The following is a 19,699-nucleotide window of genomic DNA, read 5'->3' as shown; positions in this document are numbered from 1 at the left end:
AACAAATTGCCACTACAATACTCTCCAAGGATTCAGTGTCTTTAGTTTACATCCAGGCTTTTGCCTTGATGAAAGTCAATGCATCGTCTGGTGTTTCGAAGTAAAAATCCCGTTTCTCATATGTGACCCACAGACGGGCTGGGTACAACATCCCAAACTTCACCCCCTTCTTAAAGAGGGCCCTTGTGCCCGATTAAACCCAGCTAACCTCTTGGCTACATCCGTGCCCAGGTCTTGATAAACTCGCAGCTCACAATTCTCCCACTTGCTGCTCCATTCTTTCGTGGCCGACCGCAGAACGTATTCCTTGTCCAGGAATCGGTGTAAACGTATCACCATCGCCCTCGGCGGCTCATTCACTCGGGGCTTCTTCGCGAGGGCTCTGTGTGCTCTATCCACTTCCAGCGGCCAAGGGAACGCCTCAGCCCCCATCAACCTCTCCAGCATATTCGTCACATAGGCCCTCGCATCCGATCCCTCACTGCCTTCATGGAGCCATGATGTGGAGATGCCGGCGTTGGACTGGGGTGAGCACAGTAAGAAGTCTTACAACACCAGGTTAAAGTCCAACAGGTTTGTTTCAAACACTAGCTTTCGGAGCACGGCTCCTTCTTCAGGTGAAGAAGGAGCCGTGCTCCGAAAGCTAGTGTTTGAAACAAACCTGTTGGACTTTAACCTGGTGTTGTAAGACTTCTTACTGCCTTCATGGAGGCTGACAATTCTAAGATTCTGCCTCCTGGACCTGTTCTCCAAGTCCTCCAGCTTCTCCTGCATTCTTTTCTAGCGGTCATTCATCATTTCCACCTTGGTCTCCAGCACGGTTAGCTATTCCTCGTGCTCGGACACCTTTTTCTCCACCTCCTGGATCGCACACCCGTGGGTTTCTTGATTCTGCACCACCTGATCAATCGAAGCCTTGATCGGGACCAGCATGCCCTTCTTCAGCTTGGCGAAGCAATCTTCAAAAAACTTCACCAGCTGCTCCGTCGACCACTATGGTGTCTCCCCGCAGCCCTTGCTCTCCGCCATTCTTTCCCACGTTGCCAGCTCTGCTCGCGTCTTCCTTATAGAACTTTGTCTTCTCACACGGCCACTTCTGGTCCAATTCTCCATTCACCGGAGAGGGATTTCTCCTCACTGTCTTACTCTTCACCGATTTATCCAATAAATCCGGGGGAAAATTATGAAAAGGGTCCAAAAGTCCGTCACAGGCGGGAGCTATCAAATGTGCGACCTACTCCTCCATGGCCGCCACCGGAAGTCTAAGAGCCCATGGTGTTAAGGGTAAGATCCTGGCCTGGATACAGAATTAGCTGACTGGCAGGAGGCAGAGAGTGGGGATGAAGGGGTCTTTTTCAGGGTGGCAGCCGGTGACTAGTGGTGTGTCTCAGGGGTCTGTGCTGGGACCACAACTTTTCACAATATACATTAATGATCTGGAAGAAGGAACTGAAAGCACTGTTGCTAAGTTTGTAGATGATACAAAGATCTGTAGAGGGACAGGTAGTATTGAGGATGCATGGGGGCTGCAGAAGGATTCGGACAGACACGAAGAAGTGGCAGATGGAATACAACGTGGAAAAGTGTGAGGTTATGTATTTTGGAAGCAGGAATTTAGGCATAGACTATTTCTAAATGGGGAAATGCTTAGGAAATCAGAAGCACAAAGGGACTTCAGAGTCCTTGTTCACGATTCTCTTCAGGTTAACAGGCAGGTTCAGTCGGCAGTTAGGAAGGCAAATGCAATGTTTGCATTCATGTCAAGAGGGCTAGAATACAAGATCAGGGATGTACTTCTGAGGCTGTATAAGGCTCTGGTCAGACCCCATTTGGAGTATTGTGAGCAATTTTGGGCCCCGTAGCTAAGGAAGGATGTGGCCTCGGAAAGGATCCAGAGGAGATTCATGAGAATGATTCCTGAAATGAAGAGTTTGTCGTATGAGGAACGGTTGAGGAATTTGTGTCTGTAGTCGTTAGGGTTTAGAAGGATGAGGGGGATCTTATTGAAACTTACAGGATACAGCCAGGCCTGGATAGAGTGGACGATATTCCTCAATAGAATGCTTTATTTCACCTCATGAAATGCAAATTTTATTCCACTCATCTGAAAACATTGGATAGGGAAAGAATAGCAAGGTTGCATTGTACAGTTTGATGCTGGAAAGACTCAATAGGTCTGGCAGCATCTGTAGAGAGAGGAACAGAGTTAATGTTTCGAGTCCGTGAGGCTCTTCCACAGACCTGCAGAAAAGGTAGCGAAAAACAAACCCAAAATTGTGATAGTTGCAAATACTAAAAGCAATACTACAACTTCAAGTGGGGTGCTTCGTCTTGGATTGTGTTGAACTTCTTGAGTGTTGTCGGAGTTCCATGGAGTCCATTTTACAGAGTGCCAGTTTTACACAGGTTTACCATGGCAGTGGAGGAAACCATTGACATTTTTAACAAAGCTCACACACTCCAACATCTCAAGCATCCACTAATGCTCGGTGGGAAAACTACCAGGCAGCATTTTCCTGACATGAACACCAATTCTTTGCCTTATGGCTGAAACAATCATGTGCTCAGTGTAGGAATGCAGAAAGTGTTCCCCACAGTGTGCAGCACATTTGTGACTTCAGATATTGAAGCAGTCCATGTCCCAATGCAGCAGGATCTGGGCAACATTCAGACTTGGGCTGATAAATGGCAAGTAACATTTGTGCCACACAAGTGCCAGGCAATGACCATTTCCAACAATAGAGAATCTAATCATCTCCCCTTGACATTCATTGGCATAATCATCGCTGATTCCCCCACTATCAACATCTTGGCAGGTTACCATTGACCAGAAACTGAACTGGATCAGCCATATAAATACTGTGGCTATAATGGCAGATCAGAAGCTGCGAATTCTGCATCGAGTAACTCGCCTCCTGACTCCCAATAGTCTCTCCACCACCCTCAAGGCACATGTCAGGAATGTGATGAAATATTGTCCACGTGCCCAAATGACTGCAGGTCCAACAACATTCAAGAATCTCAACATAATCCATGACATAGCAGCCCGCTTGATTGGCAGATCAACCACCAATTTAAATATTCATTCCCTAGGTCACCAATGCACAGTGGCAGCAGAGTGTACCATCTACAAGAAACTTAGCAGGGCTCCTTTGACAGCACCTTCCAAACAGTCAACCTCTACCACCTACAAAGGAAAGGACAGCAGGTACATGGGAACACCAGCACGTTCCATCCTATCTTGGAGCTCTACTTACCTTTCCTTCACTGTCGCTGGGTCAAAATCCTGGCACTCTCTTCCTAACAGCACTGTGGGTGTACCTACACCACATGGACTGCAGGATTCAAGATGATGGCTCACCACCCCCCTTTCCGAGGGAAATTAGGGATGAACACTCACGCCTCATTCAAGAATTTTTTTTTTTTAATTGGCAACTCATATGGGAACTTAACTGTTCTGGGTCTCAAAAACGTCCAAGCTGAAGGAAACCATATCCAGAGCTAAATAATCTAAATAGAATATTATGAATGGAAAGATTACTAAACTTTGTTACTGACTTCAACATTTTTTGTTCTCATCTTCAACCAAGGGTTAGATTCCCCCATCTTTGCAAGTTTTTCCAGTTCTACCAATAAATTTCTCTCTCAGGTTTCCTGAATATTTCCTCGTCCTACTTCTAAAACCAGTTTGTCATCAAATAGCTTTCCTCACTTTCCTTCTCAGGTGTTTACAACGCAGTCAAACAGGTTGACTGTCAGCCTGAAAATCTTTCCAAACACGGCAATGGCCGGCAGTAAGAGCGGGAGAGACTCCTGGTCAACAGGCTTGATGTGGAGTGGCACCCCTCAAACTATAAGCCTCTGGCGACAGACTAGCGACCGGTTCAAGGAATTACTAGCTATGGAAACAGACGAAAGGTCTGCCTCAATGCACCACTGCGTGCAGGAAGAGAATTGGAATTGGAACTTCCCTTCTCACAGCCGCCTCGTCAGCTCTGCCTTTAGCCATCTCTCCATATTATATTCCACCTGCAGCTTTGAAGCATCTAGGTTTATTGCTACGTTAAAGTCCTACACATTTTGTTCGTTGAAAAGACTTTTTCTTGAACTGCACCTTTACTATGGAGTCCAACTTCCGTATTCTGTAGCATTACTGTATGAATATGTTGCAAAAATGATTTAAGTTTCTTTTTCAATGGACATTTATGATTATAACAGAAGGAAAAAAGTGAGCTGCAAGAGAAAGTCCGTATGTTGAAAACTGAGGTGGCACTGCAGAAGCAAAAGAACAACGACATCAAGTGTTTGAAAGAAAGCCTATCTGAGGAATTATTTGTTTACAAGTAAGTTTCAAACCTCTATTTAAAAGTAGTTGCAATTTGAAAGATGGACAATGCCTACTGTAAGAGCTTTGAAAGATCATGGGCTGGATTCTCCGGTTGCCAACCCCGAAATCGTGTTTTCCGATTGGCCGGAGAATCACAGGGCGCGATTCCGCAAATGCGGAGAGTCGTGAAGGCTGCCGTGAAACCGGCCGTGTTTCCCGGCAGCCTCCATGCCCCCTCCCGGGACCCGATTCTGCTCCCCGGTCGGGGCTAGCAGCGGGTCCCCGTGAACCACGGCATCGCAGGCTTAGCGAACTTCGCTAAGCCCACGCGCCAAGGTTAACGGCGGCTGACGCGCACAATGACGTCAGCCGCGCATGCGCGGATTGGACGGCTCCAACCTGCGCATGCGCGGATGACGTCATCACGCATATGCATGAAACCCGCGCATGCGTGGGCCGGTATGCCCCTCAGCCGCCCCGCGGACTGATCCAGCGGGGCGGCGGAGGAACAGGGTTCGGACCCGCTGCCCGCGATCAGTGCCCACCGATCGTGGGCCCATGGCACCCTTGGCACGGCCGTGGTGCGGCCGTGCCAATCAGTGCCATGGTTACCCAGAACGGCACTTTGCGGCCGTTTTCACGAACGGTGAGAGCAGGTGTGTTGCCGTTCGTGAAAACGGCCGTAAAGGCCTGGGAAATCGGTCCATCGGCTAGGGGAGAATCGCTGCTCGCCGTAAAAAAAACGGCAAGCAGCTATTCGTGTTGGGGGGCGGGCGTGGGGGGGGGGGGAGAGAATAGCGGGAGGTCGGGAAAAAATGTCGGGAAGGCCCTCCCGCTATTCTCCGACCCATCGTAGGGGGCGGAGAATTGCGCCCACAGTTCCCGAACAAATCGGGGTCAGTGCCGCTTTCGCGATGCTCCGCCCCCTCCAAATCAGCACCTCCCCTCCTGGTTGAGCCCCACCCGTGGACCAAGCCCGCATGCATGCCACCAAGTAGTGGGGTCAGGGCATCCGCCCGGGACTGGGGAGTTCAGGCTCTGATTGTCATTGACGCGGCCTGCAAGGCACACATCTGACTGCGCACCCTACTGACTACCCACTGTGTCCCATAAATGCGTAGAGCATCATCGGCTCTGTGGGTGCCCGGTGTACCCCCCCCACCACCCAGGCTACCACCCAAGAAGCCGACGGGCCCTAGCCGACCCATCAACGGGATGGGCATGGCGCAGTGCAGCCTGTAGCCCACCAGGTGTTGGCACACCCCAGTGCACCCATCCAAGGTGCTGTCCCACTGTAGAGGCAGCAGGGAACCTGCAGAGCACCTGCAGACCGGTGGACGCATGTACCATGGCCGTCGGCACCCACCCTGGCACACTGCCCCTCACAAGGCACCCTCCGCTAGCCCACCATGTATCGACGGCCTCAGGACGTTGCCTGAGGCCTGTCCCCTGATGCTCTGCCCCCGACCGGCCGCGTTCCCGACAGTGTCGGTTGAGTATGGCCTCATCCATCGGGAACTCGCCGTGGCGGCTGCGGACTCAGTCCAGCACTGCCACAGTCGGGGTTGGGCATGCGAGTACTCACCATGCTAAAATGCCTGCCCTTTACCTCCTGCAGAAAATGGAGTTTGGTATCGAGCCAGGAGTGGTTGGTATCTGCTTGGCCACTGCAGCTCTAGCGGACGTGCTGAGGCTGCATGAACAGGAGCTGCTCGGGGAGGGCCCTGCAGAACCGGAGCCTGCACCGGAAGTGCAGGAGTCAGCTGGTGAGGATGGAGAGCCAGCCACCCAACAGGCTGAGGAGGAGGTGGGGAGGAGGGGTTACATCAGGCCTTGTGTATATCAACAGCGCCTATCATACGAGGCCCTGCCAGACTGAACATGCCGCTGCCACCTGCAGCTGTGTAGGAAGACCGTGAGACATCTGTGCAGGATCATGAAGCATCAGAACCGTGGGGGGATGGGGAGGGGGGACATCTGCTCCCGGTGGCTGTCAAGGTGATGATCACCCTGAACATCTTTGCAATGGAGTCCTTCCAGACGCCGAGTGGGGGCTTGTCTGGGATCTCCCAGATCTCCATGCACAGGTGCTTTTGCGCTGTTACAGAGGCATTGTATGCCCAGGCGCCACAATAGATCCACCTGGACATGGATCAAGCCCACCAGGTTGCCCGGGCAGCGTGATTTGCTGCCATCGGCGGGATGCCCCAGGTCCAGGGAGTGATTTGACGTGACATATGTCCCCCTGGAAGCACTGCTGCATGAGGGGGTGCCCTTCACAAACCGAAAGGACTTCCACTCCATCAACATACAGTTTGTGTGTGACCACTGGCTGCACATCATGCGCCTGATTCTGGAAAGTGTGAAAATAGATAAGTCCCCTGGGCCGGATGGGATTTATCCTAGGATTCTCTGGGAAGCTAGGGAGGAGATTGCTGAGCCTTTGGATTTGATCTTTAAGTCATCTTTGTCTACAGGAATAGTGCCAGAAGACTGGAGGATAGCAAATGTTGTCCCCTTGTTCAAGAAGGGGAGGAGAGATAACCCCGGTAACTATAGGCCGGTGAGCCTTACTTCTGTTGTGGGAAAAGTCTTGGAAAGGTTTAAAAGAGATAGGATGTATAATCATTTGGAAAGGAATAATTTGATTAGAGATAGTCAACATGGTTTTGTGAAGGGTAGGTCGTGCCTCACAAACCTCATTGAGTTCTTCGAGAAGGTGACCAAACAGGTGGATGAGGGTAAAGCAGTTGATGTGGTGTATATGGATTTCAGTAAAGCGTTTGATAAGGTTCCCCACGGTAGGCTATTGCAGAAAATACAGAAGCATGGGATTCAGGGTGATTTAGCAGTTTGGATCAGAAATTGGCTAGCTGATAGAAGACAAAAGGTGTTGGTTGATGGGAAATGTTCAAACTGGTGTCCAGTTACTAGTGGTGTGCCACAACGATCTGTTTTGGGGCCGCTGCTGTTTGTCATTTTTATAAATGACCTGGAGGAGGGCGTAGAAGGATGGGTGAGTAAATTTGCAGATGACACTAAAGTCGGTGGAGTTGTGGACAGTGCAGAAGGATGTTACAAGTTACAGAGGGACATAGATAAGCTGCAGAGCTGGGCTGACAGGTGGCAAATGGAGTTTAATGCAGAAAAGTGTGAATTGATTCATTTTGGAAGGAATAACAGAAAGACAGAGTACTGGGCTAATGGTAAGATTCTTGGTAGTGTGGACGAGCAGAGAGACCTCGGTGTCCATGTCCATAGATCCCTGAAAGTTGCCACCCAGGTTGATAGGGTTGTTAAGAAGGCGTACGGTGTGTTAGCTTTTATTGGTAGAGGAATTGAGTTTCGGAGCCATGAGGTCATGTTGCAGTTGTACAAAACTCTGGTGCGGCCGCATTTGGAGTATTGTGTGCAGTTCTGGTCACCGCATTATAGGAAGGATGTGGAAGCATTGGAAAGGGTACAGAGGAGATTTACTAGGATGTTGCCTGGTATGGAGGGAAGATCTTATGAGGAAAGGCTGAAGGACTTGAGGCTGTTTTAGTTAGCGAGAAGAAGGTTAAGGGGTGACTTAATTGAGGCATACAAGATGATCAGAGGATTAGATAGGGTGGACAGTGAGAGCCTTTTTCCTCGGATGGTGATGTCCAGCACGAGGGGACATAGCTTTAAATTGAGGGGAGATAGATATAGGACAGATGTCAGAGGTAGGTTCTTACTCAGAGAATAGTAAGGGCGTGAATGCCCTGCCTGCAACAGTAGTTCACCAACACTAAACGCATTCAATGGTCATTAGATAGGCATATGGACGATAAGGGAATAGTGTAGAGGGACTTTAGAGGGGTTTCACAGGACGGCGCAACACCGAGGGCCGAAGGGCCTGTACTGGGCTGTAATGTTCTATGTTCTATGATACCCAGGCAGCGTGCGTTCATCCTGGCGCACTTGACGGTGCTCAACACACATTTGATGTACCCCCATGAATGAGGGGTTGGTTCCTAGGTGATAGGAGGGTATACGCTGCAGTCGTGGCTGATGGCACCCATCCGGAAGTCACAGACTAACGTGGACCCGCTATAACGATGCCCAAGCTGCGACTGGGATTACAATCGAGCGATGCATCGGCGTGCTGAAGATGCGGTTTAGTTCCTGGACTACTCTGTGGTGCCCTCCAATACTGCCTTAGGAAGGTCTCCCACATTATCGTGGCCTACTGCGTCCTCCACACCATCACACCGGAGAGGGGTGTCATGCTGGAGGACGAGGAGGATGAATGCCAGGCCTGGACGAGGAGGATGCAGAGTGCCAGGATGGCAGGAAACGAGGCCCGGGCACCACAGGTGGCGCACACTGGACAAACAGATCGCCTCCATGTTCGCCGACGAGGGACCTGGCCACCGACAGCTCAAACGTCATGTCCCACCTCCCCTGCATCCCCCCACTGCACCTGCACCTGCCCCCTCCCCCCCCCCCCCCGCCCCTATGCTCCCCACTTGATACATTACAGGGTGCCGGGGCTGGGCTGGCAGTATCAGTCGTCTGGTCCTTGGGAGGGGGGATGAGAACGACCCATTCCACGGTGAGCTCTGGGGATCTGTATCATTTGACAAAGTCTGACTCCTGCCCTCAGTAGCACATTCCATCATCCACTCGGGTGATCCCTGCCGGTCTGCTGGCCATTCATCCCATTGAACCCAAACCACGGGGTGGTGGGGGTATGGACAGGGCCCAGGGTAGGGGGAGGAGGGGAAAACAGTGTGGGGGGCGGGGTTGGGTACGGGGGCAGGGTTCGGTACGGGGGGCGGGATTGGGTACGGGGCGGGGTTGGGTACGGGGCGGGGTTGGGTACGGGGGCGGGGTTGGGTACGGGGGTGGGGTTAGGTACAGGGGCGGGGTTGGGTATGGAGGAAGGGTTGGGTACGCGGTTGGGGTTGGGTACGGGGTGGGGTTGGTACGGGGGCGGGGTTGGGTACGGGGCGGGGATGGGTACGGGGAGGGGTTGGGTACGGGGGCGGGGTTGGGTACAGGAGGGGTTGGGTACGGGGCGGGGTTGGGTACGGGGCGGGGTTGGGTACGGGGGCGGGGTTGGGTACGAGGGCAGGGTTGGGTACAGGGGGCGGGGTTGGATACAGGGGCGGGGTTGGGTACGGGGCGGGGTTGGGTACGGGGGCGGGGTTGGGTACGGGGCGGTGTTAGGTACGGGAGCGGGTTTGGGTATGGGGCTGGGTTGGGTACGGGGGCGGTGTTAGGTACGGGAGCAGGGGTGGGTACGGGGGTGGGGTTGGGGTAACGGGGCAGGGTTGGGTACAGGGCGGGGTTGGGCACGGGGGCGGGGGTTGGGTACGGGGGCGGGGTTGGGTACGGGGGTGGGGTTGGGTACGGGGACGGGATTGGGTACGGGGCGGGGTTGGGCACGGGGGCGGGGTTGGGTACGGGGGCGGGGTTGGGTACGGGGCGGGGTTGGGTACGGGAGCCGGGTTGGGTACTGGGGCGAGGTTGGGTACGGGGCGGGGTTGGGTACAGGGGTGGGGTTGGGTACGGCGGTGGGGTTGGGTACGGGGGTGGGTTGGTTACTGGGGTGAGGTTGGGTATGGGGCAGGGTTGGGTACGGGGTGGGGTTGGGTACGGGGGCGGGGTTGGGTACGGGAGTGGGTTGGTTACTGGGGCGAGGTTGGGTACGGGGCAGGATTGGTACGGGGGTGGGGTTGGGTACGGGGGCGGGGTTGGGTACAGTGGCGGGTACGAGGCGGGGTTCGGTACAGGGGTGGGGTTTGGACACGGGGGCGGAGTTGGGTACGGGGGTGGGGTTGGGTACGGGGGCGGGGTTGGGTACGGGGGCGGGGTTGGGTATGGGGGCGGGGTTGGGTACGGGGGCGGGTTTGGGTACGGGGGCGGGGTTGGGTATGGGGGCAGGGCGGGTACGGGGCGGGGTTGGGTACCAGGGGGGGTTGGGTAGGGGACGGTGTTGGGTACAGGGCGGGGTTGGGTACAGCGCGGGGTTGGATACGGTGGCGGGGTTGGGTACGGGGGCAGGCTTAGGTACAGGAGCGGGGTTGGGTACGGGGGCGGGATTGGGCACAGGGTGGGGTTGGGTAGGGGGGGGTTGGGTACGGGGGGGGTACGGGGGGGTTGGGTACGGGGGCGGGGTTGGGTACGGGGGCGGGTGGATACAGGGCGGGGTTGGGTACGGGGGTGGGGTTGGGTATGGGGGCGGGGTTGGGTACGGGGGCGGGGTTGGGTTCTGGGGGGTTTGGGTACGGGGTGGGGTTGGGTACGAGGGGGGTTTGGGCACGGGGCGGGGTTGGGTACGGCGGGGTTGGGTACGGGGTGGGGTTTGGGTAGGGGGGGGTTGGGTACGGGGCGGGGTTGGGTAGGGGGTGGGGTTGGATACAGGGGCGGTGTTGGGTACGGGGGTGGGGTTGGGTACAGGGGCGGGGTTAGGTACAGGGCGGGGTTAGATACAGGGCGGGGTTGGTACGGGTGGGGTTGGGTACAGGGGTGGGGTTGGGTACAGGGGCGGGGTTGGGTAACGGGGGTGCGGTTGGGTACAGGGGCGGGGTGGGTACGGGTGGGGTTGGGTAACAGGGGCGGGTTGGGTACGGGGCGGCGTGGGTACAGGGGCGTGTTGGGTACGGGGCGGGGGGGGGTTGGGTACGGGGGTAGGGTTGGGTACAGGGGCGGGGTTGGGTACGGACGGGGTTGGGTACAGGGGTGGGGTTGGGTACAGGGGCGGGGTTGGGTACGGGGGTGCGGTTGGGTACCAGGGGCGGGGTGGGTACGGGGTGGGGTTGGGTACACGGGGCGGGGTTGGGTACGGGGGTGGGGTTGGGTACGGGGTGGGGTTGAGGTAACGGGGGCGGGGTTGGGTACGGGGGGGGGTTGGGTACAGGGGCGGGGTTGGGTACAGGGGTGGGGTTGGGTACGGGGGTGGGGTTGGGTACGGGGGGCGGGGTGGGGACGGGGCGGGGTTGGGTACGGGGGTGGGGTTGGGTACAGGGGCGGGGTTGGGTACAGGAGGCGGGGTTGGTACAGGGGTGGGGTTTGGGTACGGGGCGGGGTTGGGTACGGGGGCGGGGTTGGGTACGGGGGCGGTGTACGGTGGTGGGTCACAAGCGGTTAGGCCCTACCACATGGTGCCCCCACTATCTGGCCCTGTCCCCTGCTTCTTCCAGAGGCAACCCCGAGGGCTGCCTCCGGCTACCACGGGCGCCTGGCCCAGTTCACCTCTCAACACCCACGCCCACACCACAAGCCCAGCTCTTCCCTCACACCCGTCAGACAGAGGACTGAGGCATTTTTGGAACAGGTGGTTATGGTGATATATACATGTACTGTGCCCTCGCCTCTATCACTAACCTCTGTGCATTCACCTACCTATCTGCTGTCTAACTTTCTCGCCTTACGTACCCCTAACGCTCCTTCTAGTGGGTCCCCCCGTGGTGGTTACATCAGAAGTGGAGGCAGTCTGCTGTGTTTCCGCCCTGCGAACGGGGTCTACTTTGGCAATCGTCCTTTGGAGCAACCAATGAGATGGGCCTGGCAGTCTTGCATGTGTCACAGGTGGTGTGGTGCCACCCTGTTCTGCCTGCTGCCCTCAGATGTGCCATGGACAGGTGGGGGAGATTCGAGGTCCTGTGGTGTTCTGAAACCTACCCTACGGGATCATCGGTACGGGCCCCATCACTCCTCCTCCCTGAGGGTACTCAATGGCCCCCACGCTACTTCGTTTTGGTGGGGGGCAGCCGGAGTGAGGTCCGGGGGCTCCCCCGCCACCTGGTGCTGTCAGTCCTGGAGGCCCACTCTCGTCTTGACCAGGATCTCCATGCTCGCTGCCATGGAGCACAGGGACTGGGCCATCTGCCTTGACATTCCCAGCCATGATCTGTTGTGGACTGGGCCAAGCTCTGGAGCGCCGCTGTACTGTCCATGTTGCTCTGGTACATGGCTGCCTGTGGCATGGCTGCCCTGTCCACCACCACCCGCACAGAGTGCCCTAGGCCTTGGACATCTTGACCCAGGCCAATACCTTTGCACCCAAGGTGTCCACTGTGTTTGCCTGGGTCGGCACTGCCTACTGCCCCTGCCGGCAGTAGGACTCCTCCAACTGCAGCTGTAGGCGCAGGATGGGTGCTGACATCCCCTCATGTAGTCCCGAGTTCTGTGCCTGCATCAACATTGATAGGAGTTCCCTTTCACAAGCCCGAGACCCGTCTGGACGGCAGCTAATCACTGGGTTGAGCCGTCCTCCGATCATCCGACCCCTCGGGGGTTCCTACCTCCATCTGATGTACCACAGCATGTATATGGTATGCACCAGATAGTGCACCTGGAGCCTCTTCACTAAAGTGCCAACGAAGTGAGTGTCTCTGGGATGGTAGAGGGCGTCAGTGTCAGCAGTGACGAAAAGCCAATGTCATCACCGGGATGTGCTCGGGTGTCGCACAGTTGCTGTGGGGGCACGGGTCACTAGCAGGTCACGCCTCGTCACCAGGTGAGATTTCAGGGTTGCAGCCAGGGACCTAGATGGGACCGCCTCATCGCCAGGTTAATCCTGCAAGACATAAGACTAGACACATGGTTAGATCACAGGTAGGCATGTGTGGGGGGGGAGGGTGGCACACATGTCATCGGGACATCACATTTCGTTCAGGGCTCAATTGTGTTTCCAATGCCAACCGCCACCTTGGGAACTGCCCGCTCTCCAACCCTGCCAACACGTCCAATGCCTCTCTCTGCGTCTGTGAGAGGCCGCAGGTCTGGCGCGCCTTCTCTGCTCTTCTTTCACTCCCTGCGGTTGTTGGCTGTCTTCTCTTTTGGGGACTGATAATGCACAGTGTGAGACACTCGAACGCAGGCAGCACAGGGAGTACGCGACCAGTGGCCTGTATGTGCGGGGCACTTGGCCATTGCAGGTGGTATGGTGTTGGCATGTGGTGCAGAGTGGCAGTGCAAGTGGCCTGCCCGGGAGTGGGATTCGATCGTCCTCTGGTGGAGGCCGACACCCGGTATTCAGGCATACCGGTATATACAGACACCCGGTATTCAGGCATACTGGTATATACAGACACCCGGTATTCAGGCATACCGGTATATACAGACACCCGGTATTCAGGCATTCCGGTATATACAGACACCCGGTATATACAGACACCCGGTATATACAGACACCCGGTATTCAGGCATACCGGTATATACAGACACCCGGTATTCAGGCATTCCGGTATATACAGACACCGGTATTCAGGCATACCGGTATATACAGACACCCGTATTCAGGCATACCGGTATATACAGACACCCCGGCATTCAGGCATAACCGGTATATACAGACACCCGGTATTCAGGCACACCGGTATATACAGACACCCGGTATTCAGGCATACCGGTATATACAGACACCCGGTATTCAGGCATACCGGTATATACAGACACCCGGTATTCAGGCATACCGGTATATACAGTACACCCGGTATTCAGGCATACCGGTATATACAGACACCCGGTATTCAGGCATACCGGTATATACAGACACCCGGTATTCAGGCATACCGGTATATACAGACACCCGGTATTCAGGCATACCGGTATATACAGACACCCGGTATTCAGGCATACCGGTATATACAGACACCCGGTATTCAGGCATACCGGTATATACAGACACCCGGTATTCAGGCATACCGGTATATACAGACACCCGGTATTCAGGCATACCGGTATATACAGACACCCGGATTCAGGCATACGGTATATACAGACACCCGGTATTCAGGCATACGGTATATACAGGACACCCGGTATTCAGGCCATACCGGTATATACAGACACCCGGTATTCAGGCATACCGGTATATACAGACACCCGGTATTCAGGCATACCGGTATATACAGACACCTGGTATATACAGAAACCGGTATTCAGGCATACGGTATATACAGGACACCTGGTATATACACACCCAGCAAACAGGCACCCCATTTCCAGACACCCGATATACAGTCACCCAGTATATAGACAGCTGATGCACATGCACCTTGTATACAGGCACATGTTATGCAGGCACCTGATATACAGACACCCGTATACAGGCATCCATAAGACCATAAGATATAGGAGCAGAATTCAGCCACTCGGCCCATCGAGTCTGCACCGCGATTTCAATCATGGCTGATTTTTTTCTCATTTCCATTCTCCTGCCTTCTCCCCATAACCCCTGATCCCCTCATTAATTAAGAACCTATCTATCTCTGTCTTAAAGACAATCTGATTTGGCCTCCACAGCCTTCTGTGGCAAGAGTTCCACAGATTCACCACCCTCTGCTGAACAAATTCCTCCTCATCTCAGTTTAAAGGATCGTCCCGATTTAGTCCGAGATGGTGTCCTCCGGTTCTAGTTTTTCTTACAAGTGGAAACATCATCAGGGCCGGCTCAAGGTACCGGAAACTCGGGCAGTCGCCCGGGGCGCCATGTGCTAGGGGGCGCCATCAATACTGAGGTTGTAAGATTCTAAGGACGATCTGCGCATTTGCAACATATTGCCTCCGCTTGATGGCAGCTAGGCATGGTCAGTAGCTGCCCACGTGCAGCCCGGAGTCACGTGGGGTGCTCCTTCAGCCCCGGCCCCGGCCCCTGTGCGGCCGCCATGTTGATTGGCCTTGGCCGCCTGCCCGGTCTGGTTCAGCCGCTGGCACCTGCTCAGTGTCTGTGTGAGGCAGTAGCTGCACGGAGGGTCCTCAGCGGGAGGAGGGCCGCTGAGGGGAGCAGGAAAAGGCTATCCGCAGCGGGGAAAGGTGATGGAGCGCAGTACTGGAGGCCTTTAAAATTGGCACTTGTAAGGGCTGTTATGTAGGATCACTACAAGGGCGCCGAAGTTCAGCTTGCCCGGGGCGCCAGCAACCCTAGGGCCGCTGCTGGAAACATCCTCTTCATGTCCACTCTATCCAGGCCTCCAGTATCCTGTAAGAGCCCCCCATATCCTTCTAAACTCCAACGAGTACAGACCCAGAGTCCTCAACTGTTCCTCATACAACAAGTTCTTCATTCCAGGGATCATTCTTGTGAACCTCCACTGGACCCTTTCCCAGGCCAGCACATCCTTCCTTAGATACGGGGCCCAAAACCTGCTCAGCAATACTCCAAATGGGGTCTGACGAGAGCCTTATACAGACTCAGAAGTACATCCCTGGTTTTGTATTATAGTCTCTTGACATGAATGCTAACATAGCATTTGCCTTCTTGACTGCCGACTGAACCTGCCAACGTTAACCTGAGAGAATCATGAACAATGTCTCCCAAGTCCTTTGTACTTCTGATTTCCTAATTTCCCCATTTAGAAATAGTCTATGCCTAAATTCCCTCCTTTCAAGGACTTTCAAACCTCAACACGTTTCCACATTGTACTTCATTTGCCACTTCATTGCCCACTCTCCTAGCTTGTCCAAATCCTTCTGCAGCCCCCCTGCTTCCTCAATACGACCTGTCCCTCCACAGATCTTTGTATCATCCGCAAACTTAGCAACAGTGCCGTCAGTTCCTTCTTCCAGATCATTAATGTATATTGTGAAAAGTTGTGGTCCCAGCACAGGCCCCTGAGGCACACCACTATGTCACTGGCTGCCATCCTGAAAAAGACCTCTTTATCCCCACATCTGCCTTCTGCCCAGTCAGCCAATCCTCTATCCATGCCAGGATCTTACCCTTAACACCATGGGCTTTTAACTTATTAACAGTCCTCCTATGCGACACCTTGTCCAAAGGCCTCTGGAAATCTAAATAAATCACATCCAACTGGTTCGCCTTTGTGTAACTTCCTTGTTACCTCCTCAAAGAACTCTAACAGATTTGTCAGACACGATCTCCCCTTGACGAAGCCGTGCTGACTCAGTCCTATTTTACCATGCACTTCCAAGTACTTCACGATCTCATCTTTAATAACAGACTCTACAATCTTATCCATGACCGAAGTCAGGCTAACCGGCCTATAATTTCCCCATCTTCTGCCTCCCTCCCTTCTTAAACAGGGTGTTACATTAGCCACTTTCCAGTCATCTGAGGCCTTTGGTGCCTCCAGTGATTCCTTAAAGATCATCACCAATTGCCTCCACAATTTTATCAACTATCTCTTTAGGACTCTCGGGTGTAGTCCATCTGGTCCAGGTGACTTATCCACCTTCAGACCTTTCACTTTCCCCAGAACCTCTCCTTAGTAATGGTCACTGCACTCACCTCTGCCCTGGTTCTCCTGGAGCTCTGGCATCCCACTGGTGTCTTCCACCATGAAGACTGATGCAAAGTAACTATTCAGTTCCCCTACCATTTATTTTTTTCCTATTATTACTTCTCCAGCCACATTTTCCAGTGGTCCAATGTTTATTTTTGCCTCTCTTTCACCTTTTATATATTGAAAATGAAAATCGCTTATTGTCACAAGTAGGCTTCAAATGAAGTTACTGTGAAAAGCCCCTAGTCGCCACATTTCAGCGCCTGTTTGGGGAGGCTAGTACGGGAATTGAACCGTGCTGCTGGCCTGCTTTGGTCTGCTTTAAAAGCCAGCTATTTCAACGAGTGTGCTAAACCAGCCCCAGATCTTCCTTTATATTACTAGCTAGCTTGCACTCATAAGCATAGAATAGAATAGAACAGTACAGCACAGAACAGGCCCTTCGGCCCTCGATGTTGTGCGAGCAATGATCACCCTATTTAAAACCCACGTAACCCGTATACCCGTAACCCAACAATCCCCCCATTAACCTTACACTACGGGCATATTTAGCATGGCCAATCCACCTAACCCGCACATCTTTGGATTGTTGGGAGGAAACCGAGCACCCGGAGGAACCCACGCACACACAGGGAGGACGTGCAGACTCACGCAGACAGTGACCCAGCCGGGAAACTGAACCTGGGACCCCTGGAGCTGTGAAGCATTGATGCTACCACCATGCTACCGTGAGGCTCATACTTCATCTTCTCCCACCCCCCACCAAAAAAAAACTCCTGCCATTGTTGTTCCACTGTCTTCCCTGCCAGGCTCCTTTTCCAATCAACTCTGGCCAGCTTCTCCCTCATGTCTTTGTAGTTACCTTATTTAATTTTAATACCGTTACATCTGATTGTAGCTTCTCCCTCTCAAACTGCAGGGTAAATTCTATCATATTGTGGTCACTGCTCCCTAAGGGTTCCTTCACCTTAAGTTCCCTAATCAAGCCTGCCTCATTACACATCACCAAATCCAGAATTGCCTGTTCCCTAGTAGAACTCTGTCACAAGCTGCTCCAAAAAAATCTCTTAGATATTCCACAGATTCCTTTTCTTGGGATCCACTACCAACCTGATTTTCCCAGTCCACCTGCATATTGAAGTCCCTCATGATTATTGTAATATTACCTTGTTACATATCTTTTCTATCTCCTGATTTATTTTCTGCCCCACATCCTGACTACTGCTAGGGGGCCTGTACATAACTCCCATGAGGGTCTTTTTACCGTTGCGATTCCTCAACTCCATCCACAGAGATTCTATGCCTTCTGATTTTATATCGCTCCTTGCTATCAATTTAACTTCATTCCTTACTAAGAATGCAACCACGCCCCCTTTGCCCATCTGCCTGTCCTTTCGATAGGACTCGGTAAACAGGCACTCGATATACAGGCACCAGGGCCGGCCCAAGGTACCGGCAACTCGGGCAGTCGCCTGGGGCGCCATGTGCTAGGGGCGCCAGAGACTCGGGTCCCGCAAATGCGCAGTTGGGCCGGTGCCAACCAGCGCATGCGCGGTGGCCGCCCTCCCCCAGGGCGGCCCCCTCCGCCCCCCCACCTCCGCCGCCCGCCCCCCCCCCGGCCGGCAGGCCCGCCCCACCCTCCGGCCGCCCCGCCCGCCCCCCCCTCCGGCCCCCCTCCCCCTCCATCCGCCCCCTCCTCCGTCCGCCCCCCCCCCTCCGGCCGCCCCGCCCCCCTCCGTCCGCCCCCCCGCCTCGGCCCTGCCCCCCCCCGCCTCGACCCCGCCCCCCCCGCCTCGGCCCCGCCCCCCCGAAGGGCGCTGAAGTTCAGCTTGCCCGGGGCGCCAGAAACCCTAGGGCCGGTGCTGACAGGCACCTGGTATGCAAACACCCGATATACAGTCACCTGGAATACAGACACCATGAATACAGGCACCTGGTATACAGGCACCCAGTATACAGGCATCTGGAATACAGGTACCCAGTATAGAGCACCCATTATGCAACATCCAGTATACAGGCATCTGGTATCCAGTCACCTGGTATCTCGCACCCGGTATACAGTCACTCAGCTTCCAGGTTTAGCTTGCCACCCCCCATAATCCTTTACCCCCTTGTAGATCAAAAATCTCACTGGAAAGTCTATAGGGGGGAAAACATGAAATCAGGTGTAATGCAAAAACACTTATCAAAATTAGTTTGGCTCAAATCCTATTAGTAGCCAATTTTATTCAAGAGGCAAATATTTGGCTGATCATTAATTTCAACAGCTTCTCAATTCATCGGAGAAAACGTCACAAGTTGTAAATACTCTTTTTGAAAACACAGGGTCAAAACTTTCCAACAGCTCACAAGGGGAATTGCTCAGGGACCAGACAGTGGCATGAAGTCAGTCCAAGATCTTTAATCAATTGGATACACTCAACAGTAGCAGCAATAGAGGTGCTGCAATTAGAGAGGGAGGAATAGCAACCAGTGAATTCTGATGGGAAATGTCAGGGGTTACATGGTAAATTGAACTCAGTTGTGAACTACTTCTCTAATTTCCTTGAGTAGGAACAAGGGAGGAAAGAAATAATATGATTCTATGAAAGTTATTTCGTTCTATTTCCATTTGAAATGTTTCTTGACAATGCGTTTTTCTTTGCAGACAAAGTGTAACAGCTTACGGAAATCTCATTGAATCTTCAAACAAGTTAACTGGAAGAATCACGAGTGAATCTGATGGCATTGAGACAGTTCTTTAAATAATAGTGACCAGTGTATTTTTTCCTATTAAAGTGAAAAATGTATTTGTTTAAAATCCATCTTCATCAAGTACTTAATACATAATAAATATTATATAGCACCTTTGAAATAATAAAAACATCCCAACTTGCTTCACAAAAGCAGTATAAAACAAAATCTGATAGAGTCAGAAAAGGAGATATTGGGCGAAGTGACCAAATGCTCAGTCAAAGGGGTAGGTTGTAGGCAGGGTATTAAAGGAGGATATAGTAGTAGAGCAGCGGACAGGTGTAGGTTTTCCATTATTTATTTTCTTTCAGATTTAAATATTTTCAGCATGATTGATATAAAAGAGCAGTGGATATTCCTGACTCACTGGCAAAGTCCTCCCTCAGAGGGGATATATTATCTTGCAGGGCATGCAGCT

The 19,699-nt window shown here is 53.3% G+C and overlaps 1 protein-coding gene across 1 annotated transcript in view; it reads left to right on the top strand.

Annotated features, from left to right (window-relative positions):
• LOC119964666 (syncoilin-like) overlaps positions 1-19,348 on the top strand; it is a 61,973-nt gene extending 42,625 nt beyond the window's left edge. Inside the window, exons 3-4 of the mRNA XM_038794443.1 lie at positions 4,219-4,343; positions 19,196-19,348. Coding sequence (XP_038650371.1) covers positions 4,219-4,343; positions 19,196-19,292 — 222 coding nt within the window. The 3' untranslated portion in view covers positions 19,293-19,348. The remainder of the gene's footprint in view (positions 1-4,218; positions 4,344-19,195) is intronic.
• The last annotated feature ends 351 nt before the right edge of the window (positions 19,349-19,699 follow it).

Source organism: Scyliorhinus canicula, chromosome 1 (assembly GCF_902713615.1).
Source record: "Scyliorhinus canicula chromosome 1, sScyCan1.1, whole genome shotgun sequence".
NCBI lineage: Eukaryota > Metazoa > Chordata > Chondrichthyes > Carcharhiniformes > Scyliorhinidae > Scyliorhinus > Scyliorhinus canicula.
The sequence above is the reverse complement of the archived record's forward strand: the minus strand, read 5'-3'. Positions and strand labels throughout refer to the sequence as shown.